The 15,647-nt window shown below is 41.0% G+C and overlaps 2 protein-coding genes across 12 annotated transcripts in view; one reads left to right on the top strand and one right to left on the bottom strand.

Annotated features, from left to right (window-relative positions):
• The window catches only part of ppp1r13ba (protein phosphatase 1, regulatory subunit 13Ba), a 56,190-nt gene that overhangs the window by 4,438 nt on the left and 36,105 nt on the right, over positions 1-15,647 (top strand). For all 9 annotated transcript variants that reach the window (XM_065025773.1, XM_029675785.2, XM_029675781.2 and 6 more), the window contains 2 exons: positions 2,192-2,311; positions 3,985-4,055. In XM_065025773.1, coding sequence (XP_064881845.1) covers positions 2,192-2,311; positions 3,985-4,055 — 191 coding nt within the window. The remainder of the gene's footprint in view (positions 1-2,191; positions 2,312-3,984; positions 4,056-15,647) is intronic.
• Positions 5,774-14,493, bottom strand: LOC115114734 (general transcription factor II-I repeat domain-containing protein 2-like). 3 transcript variants are annotated; one of them, XR_010465410.1, is made up of 2 exons: positions 8,105-13,677; positions 5,774-7,935 (listed from the first exon to the last, which is right to left on the bottom strand). XR_010465410.1 is itself a non-coding variant. In XM_065025775.1 (2 exons), the coding sequence occupies exon 2, from the start codon at positions 9,548-9,550 to the stop codon at positions 8,543-8,545; it is 1,008 nt and encodes a 335-aa protein (XP_064881847.1). In that variant the 5' UTR covers positions 9,551-11,099; positions 13,718-14,493; the 3' UTR covers positions 5,774-8,542. The 3 variants fall into 3 exon arrangements, 2 of the variants coding, with proteins under 2 accessions (XP_064881847.1, XP_064881846.1); XM_065025775.1 differs by adding an exon at positions 13,718-14,493 and having other exon boundaries at positions 5,774-11,099; XM_065025774.1 differs by having other exon boundaries at positions 5,774-11,232; positions 11,265-13,677.

The following is a 15,647-nucleotide window of genomic DNA, read 5'->3' as shown; positions in this document are numbered from 1 at the left end:
GGAAATTTGCTTTCAAACTGAGAAATGTGTAGGATTAATATTAAAAGACCCCACCTAAACACATTTTTGATCCAGGAAAACCCGGGCCTGTACATCCCAGACAGACAGTGAATCATGTGTTCTAGTAATTCTATTTCAATGACTTCACAGGTGAGGGAAAATATAGTAACTAGCTATTGGCAAGGTTGGCCTGACTGTCATGGGTTCTTTTCTCTTCATTACGACACAATACAGTGCTTCAGTACCAGAGTTTAGCCATGGGGCCTTATGTCATTTATCCATTCTGTTAATAGAATGTACTTAGTTCATCTCTAATGATGATCAGGGCTGAGGGGCAATCAACCCACCATGTCACTTTACAATCACCAATAGATAATCACCCAAGTCTATGTATCTAACAACAACTCCTGTTTTCTTTTACCGCCCAGAGAAAGTGAGACAATTGTTAGTATTGTATATAATATACAGTGCCTTGCGAAAGTATTCGGCCCCCTTGAACTTTGCGACCTTTTGCCACATTTCAGGCTTCAAACATAAAGATATAAAACTGTATTTTTTTGTGAAGAATCAACAACAAGTGGGACACAATCATGAAGTGGAACGACATTTATTGGATATTTCAAACTTTTTTAACAAATCAAAAACTGAAAAATTGGGCGTGCAAAATTATTCAGCCCCCTTAAGTTAATACTTTGTAGCGCCACCTTTTGCTGCGATTACAGCTGTAAGTCGCTTGGGGTATGTCTCTATCAGTTTTGCACATCGAGAGACTGACATTTTTTCCCATTCCTCCTTGCAAAACAGCTCGAGCTCAGTGAGGTTGGATGGAGAGCATTTGTGAACAGCAGTTTTCAGTTCTTTCCACAGATTCTCGATTGGATTCAGGTCTGGACTTTGACTTGGCCATTCTAACACCTGGATATGTTTATTCTTGGACGATTCCATTGTAGATTTTGCTTTATGTTTTGGATCATTGTCTTGTTGGAAGACAAATCTCCGTCCCAGTCTCAGGTCTTTTGCAGACTCCATCAGGTTTTCTTCCAGAATGGTCCTGTATTTGGCTCCATCCATCTTCCCATCAATTTTAACCATCTTCCCTGTCCCTGCTGAAGAAAAGCAGGCCCAAACCATGATGCTGCCACCACCATGTTTGACAGTGGGGATGGTGTGTTCAGGGTGATGAGCTGTGTTGCTTTTACGCCAAACATAACGTTTTGCATTGTTGCCAAAAAGTTCAATTTTGGTTTCATCTGACCAGAGCACCTTCTTCCACATGTTTGGTGTGTCTCCCAGGTGGCTTGTGGCAAACTTTAAACGACACTTTTTATGGATATCTTTAAGAAATGGCTTTCTTCTTGCCACTCTTCCATAAAGGCCAGATTTGTGCAATATACGACTGATTGTTGTCCTATGGACAGAGTCTCCCACCTCAGCTGTAGATCTCTGCAGTTTATCCAGAGTGATCATGGGCCTCTTGGCTGCATCTCTGATCAGTCTTCTCCTTGTATGAGCTGAAAGTTTAGAGGGACGGCCAGGTCTTGGTAGATTTGCAGTGGTCTGATACTCCTTCCATTTCAATATTATCGCTTGCACAGTGCTCCTTGGGATGTTTAAAGCTTGGGAAATCTTTTTGCATCCAAATCCGGCTTTAAACTTCTTCACAACAGTATCTCGGACCTGCCTGGTGTGTTCCTTGTTCTTCATGATGCCCTCTTCACTTTTAACGGACCTCTGAGACTATCACAGGGCAGGTGCATTTATACGGAGACTTGATTACACACAGGTGGATTGTATTTATCATCATTAGTCATTTAGGTCAACATTGGATCATTCAGAGATCCTCACTGAACTTCTGGAGAGAGTTTGCTGCACTGAAAGTAAAGGGGCTGAATAATTTTGCACGCCCAATTTTTCAGTTTTTGTTAAAAAAGTTTGAAATATCCAATAAAGGTCGTTCCACTTCATGATTGTGTCCCACTTGTTGTTGATTCTTCACAAAAAATACAGTTTTATATCTTTATGTTTGAAGCCTGAAATGTGGCAAAAGGTCGCAAAGTTCAAGGGGGCCAAATACTTTCGCAAGGCACTGTAACTATATTCTAATTCTGTTCCCCTTGTCCTCCACAGAGAGAGTAATCCCCTTATTAGTATTGTATACAATAGAACTATGTTATAACTCTGTTCTCCACAGAGAGAGTGATCCCCTTTGACCACCTGATGTATGAGCACCTGCAGGAGTGGGGTCCCAGGAGGATGGAGGTCAGGTTCTACCTGAGACACGAAGACTCCCCCTCAGAGAGCAGCGACCAGGGTGGGTGACTTGGCCTTGGTAGACCTTGCCTGGTCCCAGATCTGGTTGTGCTCTTGCAAACTCCGTTACTGTCTCTTTCCAGGTTTTCATCCATTTTTTTTACACAAGTAATGTTGTATAAAAAAAATGTCATGACAGGCCTGATGGAAACAGAACATTTTTGGGTAAATTTTCTAAATGTCGACAAAATACGCTAGACAAGGCGGGATTTTTTTGTGTCTGTAAAATGCATTATGCGAGAAATGTCGGTGGAAACGCTTTTATGCGCAAATATTGATATAAAACCATCATATAGAAGTAAACTTGGAGTCCCATGATAACATGTTGTGTGGTCCTCCCGCCTGACTGTGGCCCAATCAGGGGTGGAGGGCAGGGAGACTGCGATCTGACTGGGGCCTGACTGGGGGTGTAAAAAAGGCCTGGGACATTGGAACTGGCCTCTGTGAATGAATGAGCCTGTAGTAAAGAGAGGAGTTTACCGTTGTTCACTATTTCCTATCACGTTAGCTATCTATACTATAGACCAGGTATTCCCAAACTGGGGTACAAGCAATGCCGTCGGGGGTACGCCAAATATAAATGTGATTAATATTTTTTACAAATATATATATTCTGTTGCACAGTCACTTTATTCCTCGTTATACAGTTGAAGTCGGAAGTTTACATACACCTTAGCCAAATACATTTAAACTCAGTTTTTCACAATTCCTGACATTTAATAAGAAAATCCCTGTCTTAGGTCAGTTAGGATCAACACTTTATTTAAGAATGTGAAATGTCATAATAATAATAATAATAGAGAGAAGGATTTATTTCAGCTTTTATTTCTTTCATCACATTCCTAGTGGGTCAGAAGTTTACATACACGCAATTAGTGTTTGGTAGCATTGCCTTTACATTCTTTAACTTGGGTCAAATGTTTTGGGTAGCCTTCCACAAGCTCCCTACAATAAGTTGGGTGAATTTTGGCCCATTCCTCCTGACAGAGCTGATGTAACTGAGTCAGGTTTGTAGGCCTACTTGCTCGCACACGCTTTTTCAGTTCTGCCCCCAAATTTTCTATAGGATTGAGGTCAGGGCTTTGTGATGGCCACTCCAATACCACGACTTTCTTGTCTTTAAGCCATTTTGCCAAAAACTTTGTAAGTATGCTTGGGATCATTATCCATTTGGAAGACCCATTTGCGACCAAGCTTTAACTTCCTGACTGATGTCTTGAGATGTTTCTTCAATATATCCACATAATTTTCCTGCCTCGTGATGCCATCTATCACGCTTAACTGCCTTTGAACGGGTTATGGTAGTAGGTGCCAGGCTCACCTGTTTGTGTCAAGAACTGCAACGATGCTGGGTTTTTTACGCGCAATAGCTTGTATCAAGAATGGGCCACCACCCAAAGGATATCCAGCCAACTTGACACAACTGGGGGAAGCATTGGAGTCAACATGGGCCAGAATCCCTCTGGAACGGTTTTGAAACCTTATAGACTCTGTGCACCGACAGATTTAGACTCTTCTGAGGCCAAAAGGGGGTGCAGCTCAATATTAGGAAGGTGTTCCTAATTTTTTGTACACTGTGTATATTGTTAATGCTGTACTGCTATGTATCCATGCTGTGTTAGTGACTAGTTGTCTGCACAGTGGCTGATGTGTTTGTCCTTGTTTCCAATGCAGGGAGCCAGCTCTCTCAGGAACAGTCCAACAGAGGCAGTGGAGGGAGCTCAGACCAGTCATGTGAGGAAAGGGTAAGTCCTCACAACACAAACAAACAAAACAACACACACACTGCAGTAAATCACCTTGCCAAACACACTTCCTGGCATAATGCCTGCCTGCGTGTGTGTGAAAGGGAAGGAAGGCTGTATGACGTCATGAATTGACATTTCAAGTCCTAATAATTCCTATCCATAGGGCTAAATAGGCACCAGAGAGTTTTTACTGTAATGCCAAACACTTCCTTGGTCACTCACGCCTAGAGATTTCATAGTGGGTCACTAAAACTCTGTGTGTTTGTGAGTGTTACACGTGTTCTGCGGTTGTGAGGCCAGTTGGATATATTGCCAAATTCTCTAAAACGACCTTGGTGGCTTATTGTAGAGAAATTAACATTCAATTCTTTGGCAATAGCTCAGGTGGACATTCCTGCAGTCAGCATGCCAATTACAGGCTCCTTCAACTTGAGACATATGTGGTGTTGTGTGACATACAGTAACTGCACATTTTAGAGTGGCCCTATTGTCTCCAGCACAAGTTGCACCTGTGTAATGATCTTGATGTTTAATCAGCTTCTTAATATGCCACACCTGTCAGGTGGATAGATTATCTTGGCAAATGAGAAATGCTCACCAATAGGGATGTAAACAAATTTGTGCACAACATTTAAGAAAAAAAGCTTGTGCGTATGGAACATTTCTGGGATCTGTTTTCAGCTCATGAAACACGGGACCAACACTTTACATGTTGTGTTTATATTATTGTTTAGTATATACAGAAAGTATTCAGACCCCTTGACTGTTTCCACATTTTGTTATGTTACAGCCTTATTCTAAAATTGATTCTGACGCTCAAGTCTCAGTCTTATCTAAGGGCCTCTCTTTTGTACCTACATGTACAGATAAACCATTCGATACGAAAGTAGATCTGTTTAAATTCTTTCGCAAGATTCAATTTAATTTATGTGTTTTCGCAAAACACTGATCCGGGCCTAGTAACACATCAAAGAACTGGTACCCATTTTAAGCCCAAAATCAAATTCTGTCCCATGGTTAACAACTCCTCGATTAATACCTATTGTAGGTTAGTCGAACAAGAAGCCATGTCAGTATATACGAGACAAACAAACCATATTCAGAAGAATCTCACTAGAACAGAAGAACTGGCACTCAATGAATTAATGAAAGATTCATCTTTGGTTATAAAACCTGCAGACAAGGGGGGTGCTGTGGTTGTTTTAGACTATTAAAAATATAAAGAAGAATTTCAGAGACAACTCAGCAATGAACGTTTAGTCCGTAATGTTCACAACTACATATACTTTGAACTCGTGAAAAGTGGGAGGTGTGGTCAAGAAACACTGTCATATTTTATCATCGGACCCAGTTTTACCAGCTGAATTTAAATATCCACCACGTATAGGAGAGGTCGCAATTTACGCGATAAATTGGTTCATGCCAACTGCCAGCCACAAAAGAAAATCAGCCAAGCTCTTTTACGCCCTCTATCAAATGGTAGCTAAAAATGCAGAGGATGCGTACAGTGCAACAATATGATGAAGTGTGAATATTTCTGCCACCCACACACAGGAAAACGGTTCCAAATAAATTACATTATTACGTGTTTGATAGAGGAATTCTAAATTCCTGTTTGCTTTAATTGCCGAAACCAATTAACACTCATATCTAATTCATTAATGAATTGTAAGTTCATTAATTATGCATGAAATAGATTGAGACCAGTCTTAAAAGCCAGGTAAATAGCGTTTAATTCAAGTGAGTACTGACCCAAAATACAAAGAACATTAGATTTTAAAGAAAGAAGACATAAAATGACGTCACCAGTTTCACACCCTCTCCCAGCCTTACAATGGCGTAGTATTCGGTCCTGGAGATAGTTTCACTCCCCTCATAAACTACATTCCAACCTGTCTAAAGGATAACTTCTCTCCCCTAATGGAATCCAACCAAAACATTCTTATCTGTTTGAAAAACTATCTTATCCCTCCTTCTTAAACTTTCCCAGGAGACACAGACACAATTCATTTCTGCTTACATTTTCAGTAACAGTACAATTAAGAACCCATACTTTTCAAATCATAACATAATAGTATTAGCATAAATGGTTCTAATCATTAATGTATACATAATTGATCATCTAAACTATATTTTCCTCTAACAATCCTCCCTTTGATCAAATATTATACATTCAATTCTACATCTAGTTTTATTTAATCATAAAAAATGAAAGTATAAACGAACTTAACTAACCTTTTTATAGAGGTTTATCAGATTATCATATGAATAGACAAATAATCAACAAATCAATTATAAATGTTTATCCAACTCTTCACATTTCATTAATCAATTCTAACCTTAACTCCAACTGTTTTTAAACCTACATCAGAATCATAACTCTTCCTTCCGGATTTTCGTCACGACCTTCATTAAAAAACAGTTTAATCATGGAAACCAATTACAATCTAATTCCCCTTTATCTCAACACTAGCCTCATCAAACATAAATTCCCCACAAATGACAGATCCGGATTCGTCCACTTCCTCTGTAGACATGCCTTCAGTCCTCCACAGGTCAGAATCTGGAATCGGCCCATAACGCACCATCTGTAGGGTCATTGATCTTTCCAGAGTCCTGGAAACAAGGCCTCGCACACAGGGAATTAGACAACAGCCGCATAAAATTAAAACAGTCATACAGGTAGATACAGCCCAAAACACCACATTTTTCCATAAATACTGTCTACCCAATTTAGTTCAGAGAAGTATCCACCCCAGAGTTTCTGCCAACCCGTGAGCCAGGGTGGTCAAACCAGCTGAGGCTTCGGGCACTGATTCGTCCGGAGCCGTGCTACCCGGGATGTAAGACATGGTCCTGATTACCACGCCCACTTCCTCCTTTTATCCTATGCAATTCTATTCTGTCAGGTCTTCCAGCTGGTTGCTTCAGTCTGTTCTACAAAACCTTTAATAACACCTTTGGTATTCCTGCTAAAGCGCTGTTGATTACCATAACTATAATTACACACCTCGTGGAACCCCAATGTTATCAATATATACTCTGTCGTCAAAAGACCCAGATGGAGCATCTCTTCTCTCTCGTTTTGGCTAACTTCATGTCTTGGTGTTGTATGAGTGTTAAAGGCATTCCTAACCCGTCCAATCAGTCAAACTCATTCCCCCGCACAACCACCAGATGGCGACACTGGCCCATTTTATTTCATTGAAATCCCCAGAGTTCAACCAGCCTGTCAATTCAGACATGGTCTCGTCAGTGGTCATTTTCTCTGTACCAACTTGGTTCCTGGGGATATAAATAGTGACAACTGTCATTATCTGGCATTCCTGCTTTCATGAACAGCTTTACCATACATGCCATTCCCTTAGGGCAGGGGTCCCCAAACTTTTTCCTGTGAGGGCCACATAACTTTTCCCTTCTCTGATGGGGGGCCGGTGTCAGTTTGTAACAGAAAAAGTGTGACGATCGTAGGGGAGCTTAAAAAATGTATTGTTTTCCAGAAAGCCACACATAACCAAATAACCCTTTCCAGGTTCTTTACAGAAAAAAAGTCAGGAAACAAATAATAACACTATTAATGAAATAAATAATAACTAAATAACCCTCTCTGAGTTCTTCACAGAAAAAACAGGAAATAAATAATAACTAAATAACTCTCTCTGGGTTCTTCATAGAAAAAAAAGCCATGGAACATTAACTTTCTGTCGTGCCATGCACAATCTTAACAGATAAAAGTTCAGCTCAGTTGTCAGAGCAGAATCTCTCTGACACATATGAGCAGTCTCTTAAAGTTCTTGTGTTCCTTCCTTATAATCCTTTTGTAGGTTCCAGTAGGCTTGTAGACACCGCTGTTTGCAGCTCTCTCTCATCAACTTCCCTGTGAAAACCACAAAAGAAGCAGGTTGAGAAACTGAACTAAGTGATACAGCACAATACATAACACTACCAGTATGGTTGTAAAGATGGATTTTATCCCAGTAGATTTTATTATGATTATATTTGTTTATGCTCAGAATGACTCATTCAAGTCAGAAAAGTGAGCTTACCTATGTATGTTCATCAGTGTGAACTGTGGGCCTGCATCTGGCTGGTGAGAAGTTGAATATCAGGTTCCATTCTAGTTACAGCCAGTCTCAAGCACTGATGCAAATGTTCATCTGTCAATCTTGATCTCATCTGGGTTTTCAGCAGTTTCATGCGAGAAAAGGTTTTCTCGCAGATATACGTGCTGCCAAAAACTGTGGACATTTTCATTGCGTGTTTTTTGATGTTTGGATATGTGTCGTTTGGGAGGGCGGCATAGAAGTCAATGAGACTGTTGGGCTTGAATGCGTCTTTCAGAACATCACAGTTCTGTAACTCAGCCAACTCAAACTGATATGAAGGCTGGGCTTCATCAATGTCGGCAACAAAGGGGTTCTGAAAAAGACGGATTTCTTTTGCATGAACATGTAGTTCACTGAATCGCACACCGAACTCCGCCTTCAGCATTTCCAGTGCTTCCACGCACTTTTCAGCTGGGAACGGGACCGCTGGGTTCTCTGTCGACAGGTTTTGGGTAGCAGGAAGATGGACGAAGTTGCGCTTTTCACTTGTTCCAAAAGCAGCGCTAATTTCACCTCAAATGCTTTTATGTGTGAATACATGTCGCAAATGAGTTTCCCCTCGCCTTGTAGCTGCAAGTTAAGGCTGTTAAGTATTTCTGTCACGTCTGTTAAAAATGCGAGGTGCCATTTCCATTCTGGGTCGATCAGCTCTGGGACCGTTTTGTCTTTTAAATGAAGAAATGCGTTAATTTCGGGTAGCAGCTCGTAAAAACGCCTCAAAACTCTGCCCCGGCTCAGCCATCGGACCTCTGTGTAGTACAGCACATCTCCGTGCGTAGACTCCAGTTCAGACAGGAATTCTTGGAACTGCCTGTGTTTAAGTCCCTTTGCTCTGATGAAGTTTATGCACGACACCACAACCTTCATTACAGAATCCCACTTCAACACTTTGCAGCACAGTGCTTGCTGGTGAATTAGGCAGTGGACTCGTAGCGGGGCGGTGAGACCCCTTTTTTCCAACTCCCGGTTCATGCGTCCTATTAGACCGCGAGTTTCACCCACCATGCTAGGAGCCCCGTCAGTCGTGATGCTAGCTAGCTTTGACCAGTCCAAGTCCAACTTCTCCATGGTTTGGCACACTTTGTCAAAAATATCCTCTCCCGTCGTAGTCCCTTTGAGACTTTGGAGGGCTGCCAGCTCCTCGCATATCTCAAAGTTTGCGCTAACTCCACGAATAAAAATGAGCAGTTGCGCTGTGTCTTGCACGTCCGTGCTCTCATCCAGTGCTAATGAAAAAAAGTCAAATTCTTTCGTCTTCTGCTGCAGCTGGGCATATACATTACTCACGATTTCTTCAACGCGTCTGGTGATTGTACTCGCCGACAGACTTACGGCATTAAATGCATCTTTCTTCTCGGGACACACCTCCTCCGCGACAGCATCCATACATTTCTTAACAAACTCTCCGTCAGTGAAAGGCTTACCACTTCTTGCTATCAGTTTAGCAACCCGAAAGCTGGCCCGAACGGATGCCTGGTTCAGCTGAGCTTGGCGTACAAATGTATTCTGCTGAGATAGTAGTCCACTTTTTAGCTTTGAGAGTTTGTCTGCTCGTATTTGGCCTTGCAAGCTATCGTACTTGTCTTTGTGACGGGATTCATAGTGTCGGCGAAGATTGTATTCTTTGAATACCGCCACCGTCTCTTGACAGATGAGACAAACAGCCTTTTCTTTGCATTGAACAAAAAAAAATTGTTTGTCCACTGCAGGTTAAATACCCTGCATTCTGAATCAATTTTTCTCTTACCTAACCTTTTCGCCATTATTCCGTTCTCTCTTTGACAGGGCCGGGCCTAGGATTTTTTTTCTGGAGGCCAAATAGGAAAAAAATTCGATAGCGTCTCTGGTATTGTTCAGAGGGCCGGGCCAAATGTGCTGACGGGCCGTATCCGGCCCGCGGGCCGTAGTTTGGTGACCACTGCCTTAGGGGAATTAATTCCGTTCAGTGGAAAAGGGATAGTTGTTAACTGGGGTTTAGCGTTCGCACAGACATAACATTCTTCTTTAGCCACTGATCTGGCCGTATTGAATCCATTCCAACCATAAGTTGGACTCCCCAAACCCAGTCTCCACTTCTATAACTTCTTTGAGGTCTTTGGTCTGAACTATTCGTACCTTTATACAATACTTCCTCTGTTCAGGAACACAGTCCAAAACGCCAACCCTTACTATACTCCACCTGGTCCCAAATTGAGTGTATGGGTTTACGTAGCCATCCCTTTCAGTGTGATCTATGACCTGTCCACGATCAATATGGTGATTTACACAAATACTTCCCATAGAGTCCCATGGTTCTAGACTGCCAAGGGGTGAATGACCCCAATTGATCTACACAAAATTCTACTGAGAGATCCTTGCCCAATTCCACCCTCACTTCCTTACTATTTTGTTTCAGTGACCTTCTGAGAATCTTAGGTAACATCCCATTTCCCTCATCTAGCACATGAGTCAAATGATCCTCTTTGGCACTTTCTGGGGGATCATGGTGAATCAGGAATATGGCCCCCACAATAAAACAGCTCAGGACGGTCAGTGCGCACGTGAAGCCCCACCCTCTCCCCGAGAACATATCAACAGCCAGAGGCCAAGCCATCACTTCACTTCTATGAACGCTCACAGCTGGGGAAAGGTCGGGTATAGGGAATCTTCAGAAGGAGTTTGACCCCCGTTCCATATGGGTCACAGTTCCTCTCCTACTCCTGTGATCGTCCGACAGTGCTAGTGTGACTTACCCCCCTACAATGTGTGATATGTACCCAGGTAGCTCTTTCGGCTAATCTCACAGCGAAGGCAGTCACCAGTAGTACTTGGAATGGTCCCTCCCACCGAGGCTGCTTCCAGTTTTTTTTTCTTTTTAGTGATTGGATCCAGATCCAGTCTCCTGGTTGAATCTCGTGTGCCACCTCCCTCTGTAGTTCTCCTGCTGGGCATAAAACTTTTGACCATACAGGTTTGGTTAATAAAACAGTTTCTTATTCGTCAAACCAATTAACAATTTATTTTTATTTTTTATTAGTTAATTATCCCGTAGGTCACATCCTATTCTAGAACACTATTTACCCATCCCCCTTTTGTTACCTGGCTCTGCCCAGGTAACAACCTTGCCTTATTCTTATACAATGACTTAGATAAGATTTAGTGAATTATCCTTATGTCTGAAATTCCATTTAGGATGTTATCTTTGCTCTTCCTGGCCCCCCCTCTAACTTCTCTGCTCTCCAACCTTCAAGGTCTCTGCAGTGCGGGGGAGGGCTCCTCTGTATGTTTCTCATGTTTTCCAAATTTGAACTACATGGGAACTACAAACCCATGGACCCTCTTTTAGAAAAAAAAACATGTCTATGAGCGGCTTTTCTCCAAATTCCTTAATCAATCTATCTTAATCCTAACAATAATCCTAACTCCTCATAGATGTCCTATATTCCTGTTAAATATAATACTATTTAAAAACTTATAATCTAATAAATGCTAACCATATTAAAAATCCTTCCTACACTAACAAGCCCTCTCCTTGGGGACCCTCAGTATTCTATCTGACAATAACATGGATTTAATGTGTTGCAAAGTGTGGAATAAAACTTTGGTCCTGTAAAACAGAGTAAAGCAGAACAAAGCATTCTTATAACCCATCTGGTCCTCTCAGCTATTCTTATCCAGCACCAGGTGGGCAGCATGCCACCCTTCACGACAGGGAGAACAAACATACATGGGTCATCCTCAGTCAATCTTATCCTCCCCTCAAAGCATGCTTCACCTCAGCCTCTCCAACTGGAGCATCAAGCAAAGGCATCATGCCTGAAGCCTTCACCACATCTGTAACAGACTTCTTAAAACACGGTATGATGCAAGCAGCACATCACATTAATAACAAATAATACAAGAATTAGGGTCAGAAATCCAGTAACCACCATACCAGTATACTTATCAAACCAGTCTCCCAACCAGGGTGGACAGTCAGACTCCTCTACCCCCGCCATGGTCCTCATCTCAGCAGATAGTGCATCCAGCCCATTTAAGGCCCTTAGATATACTACCATCTGGACTGGTGTTATTAGGGATATACGTACAACATTGTTCACTGAACATTTTGTAGACTCCCCCCTGACTAGCAAGAAGCATATTCTAAGCAAGTCCATTCTGTATAAGACAGCCACAAATTGTCCCTACCATCAAAACCAGTCTCCGTGCCTAATTGATCAATAGCTGAATAGTCTAACATTAATTACCTGAATGGGATTTTTAGCATAGTGGTGACAGGTTCGGTCCAGGGGTGATAGAGGAATGTGTCTGGCCCCGGTCCGTCTGAGACCTCCGGTTTTGGCAGTACCTTAATAGAAAACACACCCACCGTGTCTGTCCTGGTCCTTTGTAGTCCGGGGGTGTAAGTGCCTGCATCAGAGAGCTTAATAGTTTTGATGGTTAGTAGGATTTCATCACCTTTACAAAGTTCAACAGTACTCCCAGGTTTCCCCCATATCATGGAAAACCTATCCACCTTTGTGGGATTCCCTATGCCATAAGGATATCCAGCACGACAGGGTGCTCTTCTCCAGTCCCAGAACTGTCCCAAGTTGGTTATCATGTAATCCCCATACGGACACCCTCCCCCATTACACAGGTAATGTCCCCCGTCTTTTGACACTCCTGTACACGGGTGTTAAAATCAAATAAAAATACCTCAATTTCTTCCCTGCCCTGTTGGCTCAAAATATGTTATCTTCCCCTATTTATTCTCAATGATGAACATGACTTTCTCTCTGTTACAATACAGACTTCCTAATAGCCCATTCAAAAAAAACTCACAGCTAATGTTATAAGACAGAATCCTGAACCACTTTCTCATTTGCGGTTCAAACAGTAATTCTAAACCCTCAACCAAAACTGCTTCATTTCTAATGAATTTACCTTAACACTAGTAACTCAATATGACTCCATTCATTATACAAATGACTCTCCCCTGGGGCTGATCAGACCCCAGAAGCCAGTCATGACAAGGTCAAAAGGTCATACCATATTAGACATAAAGATCCCTTTTATCCTTACAATAGAAATAGTCACCTGTATAATTCAAACCCATAAAAAAAACATCTCATAAGGTTCCATATGTGAGCGTGCCTCTTTAAAATCTCCTTGCACTAAAACAAATCATTGTAACAGTTGTTTTATATATATATAATTTGCAGACCTTTTTCAATTTGGTCGTTTAAAGCTGCTCTCTCCCCCAAAATTATAATCCCAGGAGGCCTCTAAAAGTGACACCACATCCCTAACTATCATTCACTAATGCTACCTCAAATCAGAAACTCAATAAGTGAACTATAACTAAAACCTAATGATAATTCCCCTTTGACTCAAATCATTAATCATAAGTTTTAAACATCGTCTACGGATATGTTTACTTAAATGACCATGCTACCTTTAGATACAATTAACCCGATAACATTATTATCCAATGCATTACTTTTTCTCTCTGCCGCAAATGTCGTACATTTCGCAGTGTAAGGAATCCGTAATTTAATTTACATTCCCTCATGCCTCTTTTAATTTACTTACTTATGGGTAACTTTCATCCGTTCCGGAACAAAGAGTTCTACCTAAACCCGCCAGAACACACTGTTCAACTAAGTTAAATCAAACCCAAAAATTGACTATAACCAATAAACAAATAAACAAAACACTTTTATCTCAACTTCTGAAAGGTTTTACTCGAAGCCTCGATACACACTCTAATTAGCCATACAGTTTGCTCCGTTATTCCCAGTCTTCTGGTGACAAAAGTGTCGCGCTAGTGACGTCATCATCAAGCGCTCAATCTGCCAATTCGTAGCGACTTCAAATGAATTGTAAATAATTCTTGTTCGATTAACCAAACCTAATTTTTCACATCTGTTCAAATCCTGAATTATAATTTACCACCCCAACCAATCATCTCTAAATTCGCCAATTTTATAAAAGCTTTTCGATGGGCATAAATCATAATTGTCTCTTTGTTATCATTTAGAATCCATTTTACTCTAAATACCTGTCTCGTCTTTGACTTAGTATTTTAATTACAACTCTATTCCCAATACGTTATTCACTTGTCTAATTACAACTCAGACCAGCATTAGCGAGTGCTCGCCTTAAAAATGCCTTGTCTCTGGGAACAGGGAAATCCCCTTAACCCAAACATTTACTCATACAACGACACCCAATAATTCTTATGATCCCTTCACGTCGTTCGTTTTAAATCTCTTGATGTTTCATGTAACTTATTTTTCTCTCTTTGAATTGTCGTCCCACAATATTTTTTCCCACTGTCATACACTCAAACCACTGTGATTACCGTGCACTGTCTCTTTAAGATAAGACTTTTCATTTGTTCCCCGCAACGAGAACGGAAATCAGATCATTTTTAGAATACATTACTTTTTGTTCAAATTCACTGGTGTTACCTTAACCAAAGATCAATAATCAGAAAAACAATCACAACTTCTTACGATTAAACTATTCTTACCTAATTTATAGTCCAAAGCGTTGCACTATATAGCCCCATTGAGTGTCTAGCAATTCCTTTGCTTGGCTGTAGGCACAAATCTGCCCGCCTTTGTAAAATATATATTCCCTATTCAGATTGAGTTCAGTTTTAAATTCTAATCATCAGAGTAAACTCAACCGAATTTCTCAATTTACTATACCCTAACATTAAACGTACCATGTTTTTGTGTTAAACTTCTCATGTCAATTGATTCATAATTAGCCGTAACGTCCAGGCAGGCTGGAATTGTATTGTATCTCTCCGGTATCCCCTCCATTTAACTTTTAGGTAACTCTCTTCTATGATACATCTATTTAATTACGACTCTCATCTCAATACATTATTCCACCAGATCATTTTGGGCGAAATAGCGTTTTACATCGACATTGCCTCGCCATTATTTTTAATGACTTCTTTTATCAATTCTATCTAGAACACATAATATCCGTTCCGTTATATCTTTTGCAAACACTGGCGACCGTATTTTTCAGGCAAAACATGCAAATAGGTCAATTACGATCTAAAATCAATTTTAGTTAAACGGGAACTGAACCGTGGATTACCGTAGGTGAGACTGCCGCGCTCACCATTCCCCTACCAGCACAATGGAATTTGACTGAGACTCTCCGCAAATATACCCATTTTCACAGTTAATTGTATTTGTTACTCCGACATCTAGACAACAGAAAATAGCCCGAATTTAAACGCCCAACGTTTTCTCTCAGTTTAGGATTCTCATTAATCTAAAGTCTGACATTTAACTCACCCGTATACAATACATTACTGTTCCTTTAGGACTTTTACTAAAATTGTCGCTCCAAATCAGCCTACTTGTAGGGTTGACCGAAGACAAATAGACCGAGTCTCAAAAGTCTCCATCCACTCGTCGTTCAATCTGATATTAGTTTTCACCCGTATATAGCGATCACTACAGTAATCCATATTCCTTTATGACTTTGAACTAAA

Source organism: Oncorhynchus nerka, linkage group LG12 (genome assembly GCF_034236695.1).
Source record: "Oncorhynchus nerka isolate Pitt River linkage group LG12, Oner_Uvic_2.0, whole genome shotgun sequence".
Lineage (NCBI taxonomy): Eukaryota > Metazoa > Chordata > Actinopteri > Salmoniformes > Salmonidae > Oncorhynchus > Oncorhynchus nerka.
This window is presented reverse-complemented; position numbering and strand designations above follow the sequence as displayed.